The sequence below is a fragment of the Syngnathus acus genome, chromosome 24, assembly GCF_901709675.1.
Source record: "Syngnathus acus chromosome 24, fSynAcu1.2, whole genome shotgun sequence".
NCBI classification, from domain to species: domain Eukaryota; kingdom Metazoa; phylum Chordata; class Actinopteri; order Syngnathiformes; family Syngnathidae; genus Syngnathus; species Syngnathus acus.
The window spans coordinates 88,841-105,776 of NC_051108.1; the positions used below are offsets into that span (position 1 = coordinate 88,841).

The 16,936-nt window shown below is 58.0% G+C and overlaps 3 protein-coding genes and 1 long non-coding RNA gene across 11 annotated transcripts in view; 1 reads left to right on the top strand and 3 right to left on the bottom strand.

Annotated features, from left to right (window-relative positions):
- The window catches only part of LOC119117632, an 11,105-nt gene extending 7,012 nt beyond the window's left edge, over positions 1–4,093 (bottom strand). Inside the window, exons 1-2 of one of the 2 annotated variants that reach the window (XM_037243998.1) lie at positions 3,971–4,093; positions 267–373 (exon numbers count right to left, since the gene is read on the bottom strand). In XM_037243998.1, the coding sequence (XP_037099893.1) occupies positions 267–357 (91 nt within the window). In that variant the 5' untranslated portion in view covers positions 358–373; positions 3,971–4,093. Of the gene's footprint in view, positions 1–266; positions 1,334–3,970 lie in introns of those variants that run through there. The other variant, XM_037244000.1, reaches the window with a different exon arrangement.
- LOC119117620 (interphotoreceptor matrix proteoglycan 2-like) lies at positions 1,065–5,915 on the top strand. Its single transcript, XM_037243968.1, has 16 exons — positions 1,065–1,152; positions 1,329–1,514; positions 1,586–1,752; positions 1,887–1,924; positions 2,001–2,035; positions 2,122–2,204; positions 2,310–2,459; positions 2,796–2,854; positions 2,944–2,964; positions 3,053–3,216; positions 3,296–3,336; positions 3,420–4,754; positions 4,887–5,106; positions 5,207–5,446; positions 5,543–5,577; positions 5,655–5,915. The coding sequence occupies exons 1-14, from the start codon at positions 1,104–1,106 to the stop codon at positions 5,431–5,433; spliced, it is 2,775 nt and encodes a 924-aa protein (XP_037099863.1). The 5' UTR covers positions 1,065–1,103; the 3' UTR covers positions 5,434–5,446; positions 5,543–5,577; positions 5,655–5,915.
- LOC119117638 lies at positions 4,416–5,314 on the bottom strand. Its single transcript, XR_005096565.1, has 3 exons — positions 5,182–5,314; positions 4,605–5,063; positions 4,416–4,506 (listed from the first exon to the last, which is right to left on the bottom strand). It is a non-coding gene; the product is annotated as an uncharacterized LOC119117638 (long non-coding RNA).
- Positions 5,916–6,106: 191 nt separating the features above from the next.
- LOC119117615 (unconventional myosin-VI-like) lies at positions 6,107–16,590 on the bottom strand. 7 transcript variants are annotated; one of them, XM_037243941.1, is made up of 36 exons: positions 16,423–16,589; positions 14,843–14,966; positions 14,711–14,780; positions 14,557–14,630; positions 14,349–14,478; positions 14,178–14,283; positions 14,055–14,110; positions 13,870–13,967; positions 13,572–13,736; positions 13,311–13,391; positions 13,044–13,224; positions 12,762–12,906; positions 12,527–12,684; positions 12,350–12,441; positions 12,127–12,199; positions 11,929–12,056; positions 11,766–11,861; positions 11,434–11,595; positions 11,277–11,315; positions 11,084–11,177; positions 10,880–11,010; positions 10,709–10,786; positions 10,499–10,628; positions 9,941–10,031; positions 9,618–9,768; positions 9,327–9,535; positions 9,185–9,263; positions 8,961–9,121; positions 8,853–8,891; positions 8,668–8,703; positions 8,539–8,577; positions 8,118–8,224; positions 7,916–8,047; positions 7,661–7,693; positions 7,004–7,222; positions 6,107–6,901 (listed from the first exon to the last, which is right to left on the bottom strand). In XM_037243941.1, exons 2-36 carry the CDS (start codon positions 14,957–14,959, stop codon positions 6,702–6,704), a joined length of 3,900 nt encoding a protein of 1,299 aa, XP_037099836.1. In that variant the 5' UTR covers positions 14,960–14,966; positions 16,423–16,589; the 3' UTR covers positions 6,107–6,701. The 7 variants fall into 7 exon arrangements, with proteins under 7 accessions (XP_037099836.1, XP_037099837.1, XP_037099839.1 ...); XM_037243942.1 differs by lacking the exon at positions 16,423–16,589 and adding an exon at positions 16,225–16,244; XM_037243944.1 differs by lacking the exon at positions 7,661–7,693 and having other exon boundaries at positions 16,423–16,588.
- Between the last annotated feature and the right edge of the window lie 346 nt (positions 16,591–16,936).

The following is a 16,936-nucleotide window of genomic DNA, read 5'->3' on the forward strand; positions in this document are numbered from 1 at the left end:
GCACCTCATATTATATACAGTCAAAGCTATCAAACAAACTGACAAATAACTCGTTTTCAAATCAGAAGAGTAAAAACTGGTCAAATATTAAAAAAAAAAAAAGATATAATTAAAAGTGAAGACAAATTGCATTTCTAGAAATGACACGAATTTGATGCACAATTTGTCTTCGCGGACACCTTAGAAGAAAAAAAAAGCTTTTTGACAGACAGAAAATTGCCTTCTGACAGACTCTCATCGAAGTGCGCGCGTGTGTGAGGAAGTACCTATGCTGTCGCCTACTTTGTGTTGTCCTTGTTGTTGTTGTCCAAACAGGACTGAATGTTTGTGCGGCCCAGACGGCGCGGGCCCGCCCATTGCTCTTCGTCTTCAGCTTAAAGAGAGAAAATTAAGGGGATTATTGGCGTCTGTATTTTTGTCGCAGCGCAAACACACGCACACATACACATTCGCACAGCGTACCAAAATAGCCCGACACTGAACGACAACTGTTGTCTAAACAACGTATGACGTTTACTACTTGGACTACTAATTGTGACTAAAAGGTCAAGTAGAACCACGGCTTGTACTTGGGACTTCTGCGTGGTGCTGATTTGCACATGTTGCATACGCAGGCCGGAATGTCGCAGGAAGATTCGGGGGAGTCTAAAAAGTTGCCGTGAAAGTCCCGCTGTTCTCTGCCCACGTTAAAGTAACTTGCTGCAATTGTGGGGAATGAGAAGAGCAGTAGTGTCGCAGTGGGGAGGGAGGGTGACGTCGTGGGGATCGCGGGGACCATTTTGCGGGGTGTCGAGTGAGAGCGTCGCAAGGTGGCTGAAATCCACTAACAGGATGGTGAAGCGGGATTACGTCTGAGCAGCAGATAAACAGATTATTCCCAAAACAGAGTCTACTCTTTTAACCTCACGGCTGTCCCTCAATTCCTTTGGGCGGAGCCGACGCCACTTTTCCCCCCGCCGCCGCCGCCGGCCGACGCCACAACTCCTCAGGACGCTTCCGCGGACGCCCGTCCAGCCCAGCTTAGCCCAGCCCAGCCCAGCCCAGCCGAGCGTCTGGCTGGCTGTCCACCTCGTGCCGACTGATTATTTCACTTTTTTTCCACAATGTTGGGGGCCTTGGGTCTGCTGCTGTTTGTCGCCTGGCGGGTCCAAGGTGAGTCGGCTGCTTTTATATTTGCGGAGAACGCGACCACTCGGGAAGCTCATTAGGATTGTGTAAGTAAATCCCAAAGACAAGCGGCGATGCGATATGCGCCACGCTGCTGCTGCGAAGCGGGACTCGCCGCTCCCGCCATCCTAGGCCTCCCTCCGTCTTGTTCTCCCATGCAGGCGGGAGCGCCCCGCCGGACTTGAGCCCTAAGGAGGCGGCAGTCTCGCCGTGGCCGCCGACAAACCTGAAGCTCGCCGGAGGACGATCCAAGAGGTCGCTTTTCCTGCACTCGGGCGTGAGGATCTGTCCTCAAGAGAGCGTGGCCGAGGTTCTGGCCACTCATGAGGCGTACTACCAGCTGCGAGGTGCGCCAGTCGGCACGGTCGCTCGCTCGCTCGCTCCCGGTTGATGGCAGCTTCTTTCTTTTGCGCGCTAGTGTGCCAGGAGGCCGTGTGGGAGGCGTACAGGATCTTCTTGGACAGGATTCCCGCCACCTCCGAGTACCAGCGATGGCTTCACACCTGTCAGCGGGAGCCGCTCGGCATCGCCGACATGGCCCGAAGCTTTGGCAACTCTGAGGAGCACCTGGACCTGATCCACAGGGTGAACAAAAAAAAGCGGATTCAAAGTTGATTGCGGTAAAAAATGCTGATTGAGTGAGCTGTGAGGGAGCAAAGCGGCAAACTTTCCACACTTTTGGGAGACTCAGCCAGCCTATTTGTTGCATTTGTGTGCAGAGGATGCGGCGCCTCCGAAACGAGCGTCCACAATCACGGTAGGCGAGCGTCCTTTCTCTTCCCAACTGACTTTTGCCTAGCACGCCGTCATCCACTTGTCATTTCGATTCCCAGGGGTTTGCCGACTCCCGTGGCTTCCGACACGCCGGGTAGGTAGAAGGGGGGGGTTAAAAAAAAAAGTTGGCTACCAACAGTTGACGTTGTGCTGACCCACCCGTGTTCTTTCCTCTTCAAGTGGCGACCACCGTCAGCGCCCTCCTCAAGGGGGCAACGTCCTCTGCGCACTCTCAGAGGACCACCACAGTGGATGGAGAAGAGGTACTATTTGGCCTGCATTTATTTGGGCAGAAGCCACAAAAAAATAATAATAATAATAAAGCTTTCCAAAGGCCAGATCCAATTGTCTCGTCCCTCTCATTAAAGGACTCGGACCTTCCTAATGCCGTCCCCGAGAGTCCGGCGGAGCAGAGGCTGGATTTCGCCATCGACCTGGTGGATCCGGGATACCGGGAACTGCTGGATGACCCGGACTCTCCCCAGTATATTGACCTGGCTCACCACCTGCAGGACCAGGTGGCTTCTCCAGAACCTGCGTAACACATTCTGAAGATGTGTACAAGATGTTGCAATTTGGCCCATGTTTGGCCCTGGGAAGAGTCTCTGTTGGCGCCACGCAATCTCATCAAATGGCGCAGCTAGCCACTTTGTTGAGAAAGCTGCGCTCGGAGCGGATCGGGCCCATTCGCAGCAGGAAGTTACGCAACTACGTTCCAAAGGCGATTATGTCACAGCCAGGGATTGACGGAGGGAGGGAGGGAGGGAGAGCAGTCACTCATGCTCTGCCACATGTCACAAGCCGAGGTGAGGTGAGCCGAGCCGCTGCTCAACATCGCTGTGTTTCTTCCACAGATGCAGCATGTTTTTGACAAGCTTCCGGGCTTTAAAAGCATCCTTGTGCTGCGAATCAGGTAGGCCCGGCCCGGCCCGACCCGGCCCACTGGGTCAGGTGCTAAAACATCCCTTTGATACCTTTGCCATTGTTTGCTCCCAACGCAAGTGAGACGCAGCGAGCTGATAGGTAAGGACTTTCCTAGTGCCCCCCCCCCCCCCCACACACACACAGTCTGTTGTCTACCAAAGTGCTTCTTGTGCTTCTTCTTCTTCAGTGTTGGCGGAATCACGGTCCTCTATTCCCTGCTCTTTGAAACGGCTTTGCCAGGCGAGGCGGCGTCCGATGCGGCAAACTCCAAATTGAGGGAGGCGGTGAGAAGGGCTTTGCACGAGGAGGCGTCCCTTCCGGTCGATCTGGAATCCTTGATCTTTGACCCAGGTACGGTGGGCTCGCACTCCATGTCCATCGAGTCAAGTGGACAACTGTGAGTGATTGCTTGCTTGTTTGATGGCGGCAGAGGGCGTCCCTACGCGGCCGACCCAGGAAGCTGACACGGAGGTACTCGCACACGTCAAGCAAGGAAGGAAGGAAGGAAGGGAGGGAGAGACGATTGATGACTGACGATTGTCACGTCTTCTCAGGTCAGGGAACCCGACTCCCGCAACCACTTTGAAGTCTTCCTGGCTGACCCGGAGGTGGAACAACTCGGTCTGGTCTTGCCCCTCCCCGCCGCGGAGAAGGACAACGCTCTGGTCACGCTCCCGGACCCCACCGAGGAGGAGGATGAGGAGGATGATGAGGGGGGGGAGGACCTGAGGTTTGAGCCAGACGCACTAGAGCCGTCCGGCGAAGAAGAAGAGTTGATCATTTCTCATCAAACGGAGACTTTCCGGAACACTGAAACTGGAGAACTTGTCCGGCACTACACGGCGAGCCCTCCGACGACGGCTGACCTGGACCTGACCGCCGGCGTGTCACTGATCCCGTCTTCAGCCGGTGAGGGACTTTTGGACTCGGGTCTTGTTGCCACCACTGTTCCGGAAGAAGCGCAAAGCGTGGCCAAGGAGAGCTGGGCTGGCCCATTGCCCGCCGCACCGGCGGAAAGCACCGCCGCTGTCGCTTCAGAGGAAGCGCCCCCGAAGGGTTTCACAACGCTTGAGGAGCAAATAGCAATTGAAGAAGAGGCGCTTACCGAGGGGCCGGCGGCGGTGGACCGTCCTCCGGCGGCTCCGTCGCAACCAGAGTCAGGAGGGAATGAAAGGGCACACTGGCAAACAGCAGCGGGAGCTTGGCAACCCACCGTAGAGGGACTCCATCCCCCGGAAGCCGAGATGGGAGCTATTTTGTACTCGGAACAAAGTGACAATGCAACAAAAGCGCTCCGAGCAGGGGCGACGGAAGCACCGGCAGAAACAAAGGATGGAGACGAGGAAACCAGCGCTCCTCCGCCGTCACTTTACATTTTAGAAGCCGTCCCGGAGCCCGGCACCAGCAAATGGCTTCAAATATCGCTCCCATCTGACGGCGAAGAAGAGCACGAAAGCCAACGTCCGACCGCTGACAACTTGCTCTCTGAGGAGCCATCAGACGCCAACTCTGGGGAATCGGTCGAGACCTACGCTAGCACCTCCGCTCCTCGCGGCCCAACTGTGGACTTTGGACTCTTTGAGGTGGCGGAAGCTCACCAGCAAAGCGCTGTCATCGTCATGGAGGAGGACACGAAGGGATCTGCGGGGCAGACAAGCAGGGCGCTCACTACCGAGGACCCGGCGGAAGAAGGGAGCGGATTTTTTGACAGCGCCACGGCGGTGCCCGCCGTCGCATACCTGACCACGGCCACCGTGACGATGGCTCCTCACGGCCGCGAGCTGGTGGTCTTCTTCAGCCTGCGCGTCACCAACTTTGACTTCTCCGAGGACCTCTTCAACAAGACGTCGCCCGAGTACAGGTCCTTGGAGAACACCTTCCTAAATGTGGTGAGGAAAAAGACAGCGAGTCTGCGTGCGTGCGTGTAAAAGGACACGATTTGACCGATGACTTTTGTGTGTATTCCCTTTGTCCCACCAATGCTGCCGACTTGGCCCCTGCAAAAAAAAAAAAAAAAAAAGCTGCTGCCCTACTTGCAGGCCAACCTGACAGGCTTTCGCAACTTGGAGATCCTCAACTTCCGCAAAGGCAGCGTGGTCGTCAACAGCAGAATGAAGTTGGCCAAGTCGGTGCCGTACAACATCACCGAGGCGGTCCAGTGCGTCCTGCGCGAGTTCTGCTCCACGGCTGCGGCGCACCTGCACATCCACATCGACAGCGGCTCAGTGGACGTCGAGCCAGGTGAGCGCTCCGAGCTGGGAGGCGCCATTCGGGACATTGTCAATCTGAACCAAAGTCCAAACGAGGGACGCTAACCTGGCCACGTGACCGGTCCCCGTAGCGGACCGGGCCGACCCTTGCAAGTTCCTGAGCTGCGGGGGCCATTCTCGCTGCGTGCTGGAGCCGTGGACCGGGGCGAGGTCCCGAGAGGCCCGGTGCCAGTGCCGGCCGGGCTTCCTGTCCGTGGATGGCCTTCCGTGTCGGAGCGTCTGCGAGCTTCGGCCCGGACGATGCGGAGACGCCGCCGAGTGTCACGTGGAACCCGGACACGGAGTCGTGTGCAGGTGATGTTGTGCCGAATGAAGCGGCGAGAAAGCGCTTCCGAGTCGCGGCGCGCCGATCGATGCGCTGATACGTACAAACGTCCGAGACGGAGCTCCTGTTCTTTATGTCATTGCTCAGGTCCAGGAAGTTCTGATCCCGCGACGGCAGGTGAGCTCAGACTTTGCCTTTCATTTAGAAAGCGCTTGGTCTTGAGATTTCAACGAGAAACTTGCCGTCTCCCGCAGGGACTCGCAGTTGCTTTCAATCAAGGTTTCCTTCCTTCCTTCCTTCCCCGGCGAGATGAGGCCAGGCGAGGCGAGGCGAGACGAGACGAGGCCGGCCGCCTGCAAATATTGCAGAAAGAAAAATGGCGCTCTGGCTGCCGGACAAGGTGATCGCCTCGGAAAACTCACCTCGGAGCAGGAAAGAGAAGAAACTACGCTTTGTCCTTCTTCTGTTGCTTCTTTGTGCTTCTTGTTCAACTTTGACAAGAAAAATGCTCCGTCTTTTTGTCTCGCTGCTGGCTTCCATCAAATTGCAAGCACACATTCAGATTCATTCCAAAATACGTTTCGTTGGCAGAGTGCAGAGACACACGCACAAAGGATCACGTTTGGAGACTCATTCACAGACTGACGGACGAACGGGTTCAGGAGACAGCAAGTTGAGTTTAAAGACTCACGGGAGACGGCTTGAATAAGGTGACGCCCCAGTGCCTTTATTGACTGCTGTTGAGGACAGACGTGTGACAGAAAACAACAAACAAAAAAACCCAGGGGCCATTTTGGAGCGAGGTGTTGGGTGGGATCAGGCGTAGCACCCCCTTGAAATTGAACGACACGCAGGGCTTCTTGGGCGCTTTTATTGCTAACGTTGACCCTCCCCACCCAAAAAAAAAAAGATCCAGTGCGGTAGCTAGATTCCAGTTCAAAGACGGCTGACAAAATCAAAGCTTGATTGGTCTTTCAACGGCATTGGCAAAAGCTCGCCGGTCGGCTAGCTGTTAGCGGATAGCATCGCCGTACCAATGTCAAAAGGGAAAACAACATGATTGGTCATTATTGGTCATTAGTTCACATTTGCAGGCATGGTCGTTAAGCGCAATTAATCCATCAGCGTCCGCGTTTGGCTTCATTCATCGCACGGCAAGAAAACAAGAAGGAGGAGGCGGGAAAAGCGGAGCGCTGTTCCAAACGCTCGCCGGGAGGGAGGACGTTGACGAGTTAGGTGAGGCCTTGCGGGGGAAGGCAAAAAACAAAAGCAAAAAAAACAGCTGAAGAACTGGCCTGGCTTCACTTGAAAGTGGCCTGCAGCATGGCCGTGGCGTAGGTGGGCCGTGCCTGCCGATTCTGGATGGCGCTGCGCAGGTACTGGACGCCGCCGCAGCGCTCCCAGATCTCCTCAAACTGGCGGGGCAGGATCTCGGCACCCCTTTTGCGGGACAGCCCCGTCTCGTCCAGACTCAGCTCGCACATCTCCATGTCGTCTTTGCCTGAGAGCCAAAAGACAGTGCAGTGAGCGCGCTTAGAAGGGCCCGAGTGTGACATCCTCTGGGAATCCACCGGGGCCCTCGCTCGCTCGCTCGCTCGCTCACCGGCCACCAGCAGGATGGGGTGCTTGTCGGGGTGCAGCTCCATCTGCCGGGCGATCCAGGGCCCGTCAAAATGGGCGTACCACCAGCCCTTCTTCTTGCCCTGCGGGTCTTTGTACTGGTCGCCCGGCCGGATGAACGGAATGCGGAAGAAACGCTGCTGCCGGTCCGGAGACACCTCATACTGGCGGGCTGGTACAGAGGGGGCCGGGTTCCGCTGGGCTGCAAAGGCGGGGGGGGGTTGGGGGGGTACACGCATCAGAGAGCGCCGGCAGCTTTTTGCCCGTCGGCCGGCCACGTCCGGGCTGTGTTTGGAATCCGTGATCGACCAGCGTCTGCGCAAGTCTGTCAAGCGGCTACCATGCGGTGACATACGGTGGGGTGCCGAGGGAGGACGCCGCCACCCCGCCTTTTGTGCAAGCAGATTCCCAACACAGCCGCCGCGACGGCATTGGCCTGCTCACGCCGACACCAGTCCACTGGCACTTAAGCAGACGCCCTGGGAACCCCCCTACCTCCCCCTTCCTGAAGAGAAGCCGTAATGACGACAACCCCAGTTGCGCAGCGGGAGCAGGCACCATGAGGGGGCGGGGTCAGTGTGTGTGTGTGGGAGGGGGGGCAGTTAGTAGTCCAACGCGCAAAATACTCAAGCAAACTTACACTTCCGACCTTTTATCACAGACAGCGCGCCACCCGAAAGTAAAGACGCCGTTACGTGTGCCAACGAGCACAGACACAACGCTCAGACCTTGCGGAATTCCAAATGGACGTGCCGGACTTGAAGGCGAGGAAACGTGATACGTGTGCCAACGAGCACAGACAACGCTCAGACCTTGCGGAACTCCAAATGGACGTGCCGGACTTGAAGGCGAGGAAACGTGAGGCGCACACGGAAGCCGCGTAAGCTGAGGGTACCGTAGTCGGTGACAGATTTGGGCGCCCGCTGCTCCGTGTCGGCGTTCCTCTTTTTGTTCTTGGACTTCCAGGCGTGGTAGACCTTCAGCCGGCGGTGGAATTCCTCGCGGCACGCCGCCAGCAGCTCGATGTCTACGGAACACGCGCATGTTTCAGCAGCTCGCGGGCACGCCGCACATATAAGCCCCTCCCCTGGTCTCACCGCAGGATGTGTTGATGGCGTCCCTGAGCTCGGCATACTTCCACTTGCTGAGTTGATATTTGCCGTTGGCGGCGCCGGCTGCTTTGCTGGCCTGAACCTGAGGACCTCTGATGACGAGGAGACAAAGAGGGGGTGGGGGCAGGACGTCAGCGGAAAAGGGACACCTGGACACGCTAAACTATTGGTTGGCGAGTCAAAACTGTGAGAGAGGAAGAGAAAGACGACGGCGGCGGCGGGAGCAACTTCACATGGGAGAGAGTCAACACAAGTCACTTCCTGTTTTGGGCAACCTCCACCATCACCGTTTAAAATCAAAGAAGCTGATTGATGACAAAGCTAGTCAATCAACGGAAAGGTTGGAGCAGATCTGAAAATGGCCGGAGCCAGGGCGCGAGAGCAGCCGAAAGACGTTTGCACGCACCTCGCCAGAAGCTCGCTCATTTCCTTGGCCATCTCCTCCCTACAACATTTCATCATCATCATCATTCAAGAAAACGAGCGCGAGGTGTTTGTGGTTTTGCCGTCCGGTTGTTTTGGGCGCGTTACCTACATGCTCAAATTCGGCACTTTGGGCCCAGCAGAAGGGCTGAAAAGACAAAACAGGAGCAGCGTCACACGCGCGCAAGTGACGTGACCCTCCGGTCCCATCGGAAGACGCTCGCCGTCCCACTCGGCGGCATGCAAAGGTCACAGGTTAAAGGGAGCCAGCCGTAAGGCCGCGTGCAAAGTTCTTACGCTGCTCGTTCGGGAGACGACGAATGCGACGACTCGGTGCTGCCGGGAGGAGAACAAGCAGACGTTAAAAAAGGCCCGAGCCGGGAGGGCGGGGAGGGGCGCCTTCACCTGCGGAGGGCGGCGTCGTTCTGCGAGTCGTCCGGAATGAGCTCAGCTTCGCTCTGCGCGATCCTCAGCGCCAACTCTCGGTCTCGCCTCTCCTGCTCCAGAACCGCCTGCCGCGAGATTTCCTCCTCGCGGTCCGCCTCCAGCTGCTGCTCCATTTGCAACTGGGTAGAGGCCAAAGGACCTTGTGTGGAACCTGGGGCTTTGATGCCTGAGGGAATACCCACCTGCAGGCTCTTGTGCTCCTCCTCTCTCCTCTTCCTCTCCTCCTCTTCCTGCTTCCTCTTCATCTCCATCTCGGCTTTGCTGTCAGCAAAAGGAATGTGTGCTTTTCTTCCGGGCCCTTCTGGTCAACTTCCGGTAACTTACGCGCGTCTCTCGTCTTCCTCCTCCTGGCGGCGGCGCTCTTCCTCCTCTCTCCTCTTCCTCTCCCTTTCCATCTCCTCCTGGATGCGGCGCAAACGCTCCCGCTCTTCCTCCTCCTTCTTCTTGTTCTGCAAGGCGCTGAGCAGCTGCTCCGAGCGCACCACCAGGGCCTGGTAGTCGTGCTCGATGTCCACGCGCCGCATCTCTGTGGCCTGGCGACGGCGAGCGAGCGCAACGGTGACGCGTGGAGCCCCGCCCGCCGACTGGGGCCGGCCGGCCGTTTCGGGGACCCACCTTGATCTTGAGCATGAGGGCGCAAATGTCGGCGTCCAGCCGCTCAACCTGAGCGCTCATCTCTTCCTTGCCCTCCTTGAGTCCGGCCACCACTTCGTTGAAGCGCTCCATCCTCTTCCTCAGATGGCGCACCTTAACCAGGCCGTCGATCCTGAAGCAAAGGGGCGCGTTAGAAGAAGTAGGAAAAAGGTCGAGGCCGTTGAAGAACAAGGCAAAGAAGGAAGATGAAGATGGATAGTCTCCAACAGAGCGCAAGGCCGAATGAACGGACAGATGGACGAGGACGAAGAAGGCAGCCGCTCTGAGCGCGTGCACCCACCCACCGAGGTTTGTGCTTCTTCTTGCAGAGCCACATGCGCACCGTCTTTTGCATGACGATGCACGCGCGGCGCCGGTACAACAGCTTATTCTTCACTGCGCACAAACACACAACGGCAGCACACGTCAAACGACACGCCGAGCAGGAAGACAAAGCCAGAGTTCGCCTCACGTTATCTTATCTCCGCACCTTTGGACAAAGGAGGGGCCCGAGGACAAGAGGGCCGAGTCACGTTAAGAAGGCCGAAGGTGAGGACAAAGACAACGCTGACCAACGGGGTGGGGGGGGGAGGTTTGGGGAAGAGGTCAAGGAGGATGAGGGGAAGGTCGAAAGCGGTGGGTGTGACTGACCTACTGTTACGACTATGGCAAACAGTGAGCGTGCGACGCATACGCATGCTACTTGCGTACGCTACTTCCAGGCGCAACTTGCGCGCACTACTTGCGCGCGCTACTTGCGCGCGCTACTTGCGCACGCTACTTGCGCACGCTACTTGCGCACGCTACTTGCGCACGCTACTTGCGCACGCCACTTGCGCACGCCACTTGCGCACGCCACTTACGCTTGATGACGGACAGCGCGCACCACTGAACCTTCTTCCAGCGACTGTGGATGATCCAGGTGTTGACACGCCGCACCAACTCCGCCAGGTGATCCGGGTCCGACTTCATGATCTGGTCAAACTCGGCAAACTAAAACAAGCCCAGAAGAAAAAGGTCAAAGCCAGACGAAGCTTCGGCGCTCGTCGGCACGACCGGCCGGCGCCGCCAACCTTCCCGGGTCGGAAGAACACTCGAGTCAGGCCGAACTTGTAGTCCTTCTCGTTCAGTCCCAAAGCTTTGAACAAGGCCTGCGACAAACACACACATGCACGGTGCGTGAAGAAAATCCTGAGCGGCTGCAGCAAATGCTAAGATGGCCGCAAGATGTTCCTCAAACGGACCTTGCAGAAGAGGCGCGGGTCCAGGCGGGTCAGCTTGGGGGGCATGTACTTCTTGTACATGTTGTAGAGTTCGTGGAAAGGAGCCCTGGAGGGGAAGCCGCCCTGCATCAGGTCCAGCACGGACACCATACCTGGGGAGGAGGACGTGGAGAAAATAGCACCGGCGAGGCGAGCCTTTGGAATGAGCAGACCTGCCCCACTGACCCGAGCACTGCAGCTGGGAGAGGATCTGCGCGCCTTCAAACTGGTGACTGATCATCTTCAAGTTGGGTTTGATGCAGCGGATGAAACTGGAGCCCTGAGCCACACAAAAGACAGGTCACAGCAAAGACACAAAAGGCAAGTCACAGCAAAGCAAAGACAACCGGCGGGCCGGCGGGCGCTCAACGCGACTTACCGTACTGCGCAGCTTGTCCAGAAGAATGTTCAGCTGAGTCTGCATAGGAACAAAGGCACACGTTGAGCGGCGGGCGGGCGACCGAGAAGGCCACCGCCACGCAGCCGGCAACCAAGAAGGCCGCCGCCGCCGCCACACAGCCGGCTCCATTCTTCACCTTGAACTTGTTGCCCACGCTGATGAATCCCAGTTTGCCGGCCCTCTGCTTGGCGTCGTTGGCATTGTCAAAGAGTTCTCGGATGAATCGGTCGCTGGACTCGCTCAGCAGACATTCCAGCGACGTGTGCAGAGCATCGTTGTTCTTCTCCACAAACTTGTTCTGAGGAGCAACATTCAAAGTGAGCTGGCTGGAAACGGCAACACGCTCCAGGGCGCGGTGCGGTGCGGCGCCAGGCAGCCACGCAGGCAGGCAGGCAGCCACGCAGGCAGGCAGGCAGCCACGCAGGCAGGCAGGCAGCCACGCACGCAGCCACGCAGGCAGGCACGCACCGTCTCGTAGCAGACGGCTCCTGCAAAGTGTCTGATGATGAAGCCTTCGTCGTCCCTCACGTTCCTGTGGACGGCCAGCTTCGACTTTCGCGGTACCTGATGCAAACAAGGGGCGCAAATCAAAGGGCATGGCGGCTGGCCAGCCAAATGTTTTTAGGCGTACGGTCAAGCGGAAGTGGTTCTTGTGCTTGTTGTGCACCGTGTCGGCAAAGTGCTGGTCGCTGGGCTGCGGGAGTCGGTTTTCCTCATCCAGGATATCCAGGATTCCCAGCATCTTGGCCTCCACCAGGTCTGCAAAGCACAGGCGCACATCAAGGAGGCGGCTTTGTTTTGCTTTTTCCTCCCTTTCTTTCCCCCGTACCGATGCAGTCCTGGTTGTCCACGTAGTGAACCTCGTTGACTCCCAGCCCCTCCCTCTGGTACAGCTCTTGCTCCTGCGGGTCGACGCCGGAGTTAGTTGCCTTGACAAAAGCGCGCTCAAACGTTTGGCTAGAGCGTGACATCGACGACGGTCTGACGACGGTCTGACGACAGTCTGACGACGGTCTGACGACGGTCTGACGACGGTCTGATGACGGTCTGACCTCTTTTAGAATGCGCTCGTTGAAGAACTGCTGCAGCTTCTCGTTGCAGTAGTTGATGCAGAACTGCTCAAAGCTGTTGTGCTCAAAGTACTCTGCGTGCAAACAGGGAGGCCAAAGCGGTCAGCGGCGAGGCGAGACGGCGCCGGGCGCCTTCCCGAGCGCCTTCCCTACACGCACCGAAGCCGGCGATGTCCAAGACGCCGATGAAGTTGGCCGACGACTGGAAGGGGAAGCAGCGGTTGACCCTGGTGACCACGTGGTCAAAGAGCCGGCTGTACACGGCCTTGGCCAAGGCGTCGCGAGCGTTGTTGGCCTGCTCCACTTTCAGAGGAACCCTGAGCGAGCGACACGTTTGCCAAGCGCATCAAAGCGTGGCCCCTCGCTGGCCGGGTGCCGGCGCTTGGCGGCCTACTTGATGACGGTTCCTTTGGCGCCCCCTGCTGTGGTGAGCATGACCCTGGAGGTGAGGCTTCCTCGCAGCTCCAGCTGGTCCAGACCCAGCAGCTCGGCGCAGTGTTGCAGCGGTGGGTCCGACTGCTTCTTGATGCTGCAGCCGCCTGAGAGAGACACGCAGGCAGGCGCCGTTGCGCAAAGTAGAGCCAGTGGTGTGGGTACGGCGTAGCCCCTCAGCGTAGCCCCGCAGCGTAGCCCTCCCCGCTCGCTCGCTCGCCCACCCGCCCGCCCGCCCGCTCACCCGAGGTGTTTCCCGCCTCCTCAAAGTCAACGTTGCCTAGGTGCAGCACGCCGGCCACCACGCGGAACAAGTCCAACTTCTCCACGTCATCCAGGCCGATCTTCTTCATGGCCACCAGCATGCGCTGGAAGTCGCCGTGGTCGTCCAGCAGGGGATCCTTCAGCGGGCCCGCCTTCACGTGCTGACGTAAGGACATGTGTTAAGCTGAGGCAGCGCCGCATCGCTCCAAACCTTCCCGTCTGGTTCGGTGGACCCGGCGGACGCTACCTCTGAACTTTTGCGGTTGTCCGGGATCTGCTTGTCCGTCTCCTTGGATGCAAAGAAGCGAGTGCACCCTCTGTTCAGGTACTGAAAGACACGGGCGGGCACGCTCAGGATGCATTTCTTCCAGGAATGATATTTTCCACAGGCAGCTTATTAACTCGGATCCATTTGTTTTTCTCTGATGGGACGGCGACGTGCACGGAGGGGTGCGCGCTTGCGTGTTGACAATTTCGTATTATTTATGGGAGGTGCTGTGCGGCCTACCCTGAACGTATCTGGCGAGCTGAGGTGAAACTTGAGCCGGATGTCATCGGGCGCTCCGGCGCACAGGCGGTAGAAGATGTGGTAGTTCCTCTCCTCGGTGCTCTGGCGGCAGATGCGAGACTTCTCCAGAAGGTAGTGCGACACGAAGCCGCCCACCACCGCGTTCTAAACGTGGTGGTCAGGTAGATTATTATTATTATTTTTTTAAATATATATATATATATATATATATATATTTTTTTATTTTATTTTATTTTATGGGGGGGAAACCTGTGTGGTGTCAGAGTGTGACAAGTACCTTTTCATTGAAGTGTATCTCCACAAACTTGCCAAAGCGGCTGCTGTTGTTGTTGCGCACGGTCTTGGCGTTGCCGAAGGCCTCCAACAGGGGGTTTGCTGCTCGGGACAGGCAAAGTCACACGGTCACAGGGAGGGAGGGAGGCAGGTAGGGAGGGAGGGAGGCGGCTAACGGCTGCGCCGTACCCTCCACGATCCTCTCGTCGATGTCCTGGCCCGTCCCGTACGACGAGGTCAGGTACCTGTGGGGAGAAGGGCGAGGACGTGTCAGCGGCGCCAGGCTTGCGGCCGCCACGCCTCGGACCTCACCTCAGCACAAACTTGGTGTTCTCCGTCTTGCCGGCGCCGGACTCTCCCGAGACGATGATGGACTGACTCATCTTCAGAACCCTCATGTCCCTGTAGGCCTTGTCGGCTGCGTACGGAGCGGAGGAGGCGCGTGAGCGGGGAGCGCCCGAGCCCGACCGGGGCGTCTCTCACCGATGGCGTAGACGTGCGGCGGGAGCGTCCCCAGCGAGCGTCCGCGGTACTGCTGGATGGTCTCCGGCGAGTAGAGCTTGGGGATGTCGTAGTACGGGTTGACGGCGATCAAGATGTTGGCTACGAAGGTCTGAGCGCAACCACAACCGAGGCAAAGCTTTTGAGCCACTCGGGGAAGTCGAGAGCAGCGCTGCAAAGGCAAACTCACGTAGATTTTGTCTTTGCTGTATCTGACGCGCACGTTGTTGAGCAGCGTGGCTTCGTTGAGGTACATCAAGGAACCTGCGAGAACGTGGCGGGCGTCTTCAGCGCAACCTTCAAAGCGGCGGCGGTGGCGCCGGTCGCCAGAGACGACAACTCACAGTTGTCCTCCACGTGCTTGTCCGCGTCATCCTCGGCAGGGAACACTTGACTGACGGCAGCCACCAACGTCTGCGCAAAGGTCACAGCACGTGAGACGCCGTGCTGTCGGATCCCGCTCGCTCGAGTCTGACCTTGGCATCGCGCTTGAGGGGCTGCAGGGTGAGGCTGTCGGCGCCGATGTCCACGATGGTCGCCAGCTGGAAGCCGTCGGCCGGGTGCGGCGCCCACACAGGTTTGCCGTCCTCCATCTCGATTCTGGAAAACAACACGCTCAGCTTTCCTTCCCAGGCCTGTTCCTGCGCGCAATGCCTCACACGAGCTTCAGGGCAAACCAATCAGACGCCTATCTGTTGGCAGCCCGAGGAATCGCCACAGTTGAGCTCGCCCGCAACTCGCCAGACGCGACGACGCTGACCCGCTCTGTGACATCACCGACGGCCGATGTCGTTTGCGCAGTGATCAATGACAGCGGCCCCATATTCATTCATAGCCGCCCCATGTTCATTCTCTAATACGAGTCCCGACATCGGTCACGTGCCATCGTGTATGACATCATTGTCTTTGGCGCCACCGACTCTACTTGTTAACGCGCAAGTTGAAAGGGTTGCCGCCAAATATAACGTCGGCCATCTTGTCGAGCCACGCGCGACCTTTGGCCTGCGCTCGTGTATCTTGTCTTTGGGCACCACACCCGCGGCGGTCACTTCCTCGCCGAGCTAAAAAGGTTTGTCATCCGCACGGCCCGTAAAGCGCGTTAAACATTAACGGGGTAACGGACGCTCAATGGCGTCTGTCATAAACAGCAATCAGTCAGCTTCCCGCCTCACCTTGGCCCTCGCCAGTCACGAGACTTATTCGACCGCTCATGTAACCGACGTCTTCGCCACAGGTGCCGAGTCACAGACCACCAATACTTTCTTGCTGCACTGGCTTCTCTCATGTCTATACTCGAGTATTTGATTGATTCCACTTATATTTTCGTGATTGCTGTCATTTTGCCCATCCGTGTCTCCTGTGCCAGTCAAGCCATTTGTGTCGTGTGCAACACGTGCACGCGCAGCAAGCAGGCTGTCTCGCGCACGCGCGTCCCAACTTTGGGGAGCGCCGGGGCTCGCCGCCGAGAGACATTTGAACTGAAGAAGTTTGAACTGAACTTAATTTGCACGCAATCAAAGAGAACCTTGTACAAAGTCACAAGCCATGTCCGGATTCCGAACCCTGCCTTGTAGCAGTCGGTTCCGAAGACGGCTGGCTCCATGTCGTCGGAGCGCCGAGCTCCACTCGGGCGGCGGCGCCAATGGCAGCGGCTGGGAGTGCGCGAGTTGACGCCCGAGCGAGCCCCTCATTTCATTCACGCCGGCCGGGGTGGCCCAATGTCACACGGGCCACATATTGGTCCGAACATGTGGCCCAAATGAAAGGCAGCTAGCTTTAAGAAGGCGCTTTGCACAAAGCGTCGAGCGAAAATACGCGTGCTTTCGAAGGCGGTCTGGTACGGAGCGAACAATGTTACCTTTGTCACAAAGTAGACAATGCGACGTGAGCCGATAATGGCAGCAGTGTTACGACGCGCCGCCGCAAAAAGACAACAACGCTGAATAGCGCGTGAGGACGTCGGCGGCTTGGCCGGCCAACCGGCTGGCGGCGTCCGCGGCCGTCGGCGTTAGCTAACAACGTCGCTCGCTTTCCGGACGGCTCGTTTGTGTCTCACCTGCGGGCGTCCGGCGGGCCGAGTCAATTCCCGACCAACTCCTCCGAGGGCGAGGCCGGAAGTGCAGGTGAGCGAAGCGAGCCAGCCGCTGCGTGGCCTTAGTGTGATAGCAGCCGCCCTCGTCGCCTCCCAGTCCCGCAGCCAGCCTGGGAAAGTGGCCGCGTGACGTCACGGAACGGGAACATTGAACAGGCTGTAGCGTGCCTCTCGGCCTTTGGGGGGCGCCGAGGAGGCCCGGACCAGGGGCGTCACCAACAGATCCCTTGGAGCGGGACGGACAGGTGCCCCACTCCTCGAGGCGCCCCGGAGAGCCCCGCCATGTGATTTTGGACGCAGCCTGGGTTTGCGGCGCGAGCTTTGCGAATCTGCTGGATGGTCAGCGGACTGGCTGTGAAATTCAAGCCCAAACACAACTGTAATGACAAACATGTGCCAGCGGATGGCAGTGTCGCATCGCTCTGTAAGTAACCAACGCTGAAGAACACAACCGGCTGCCTCGTCTTGTCCCATGAGG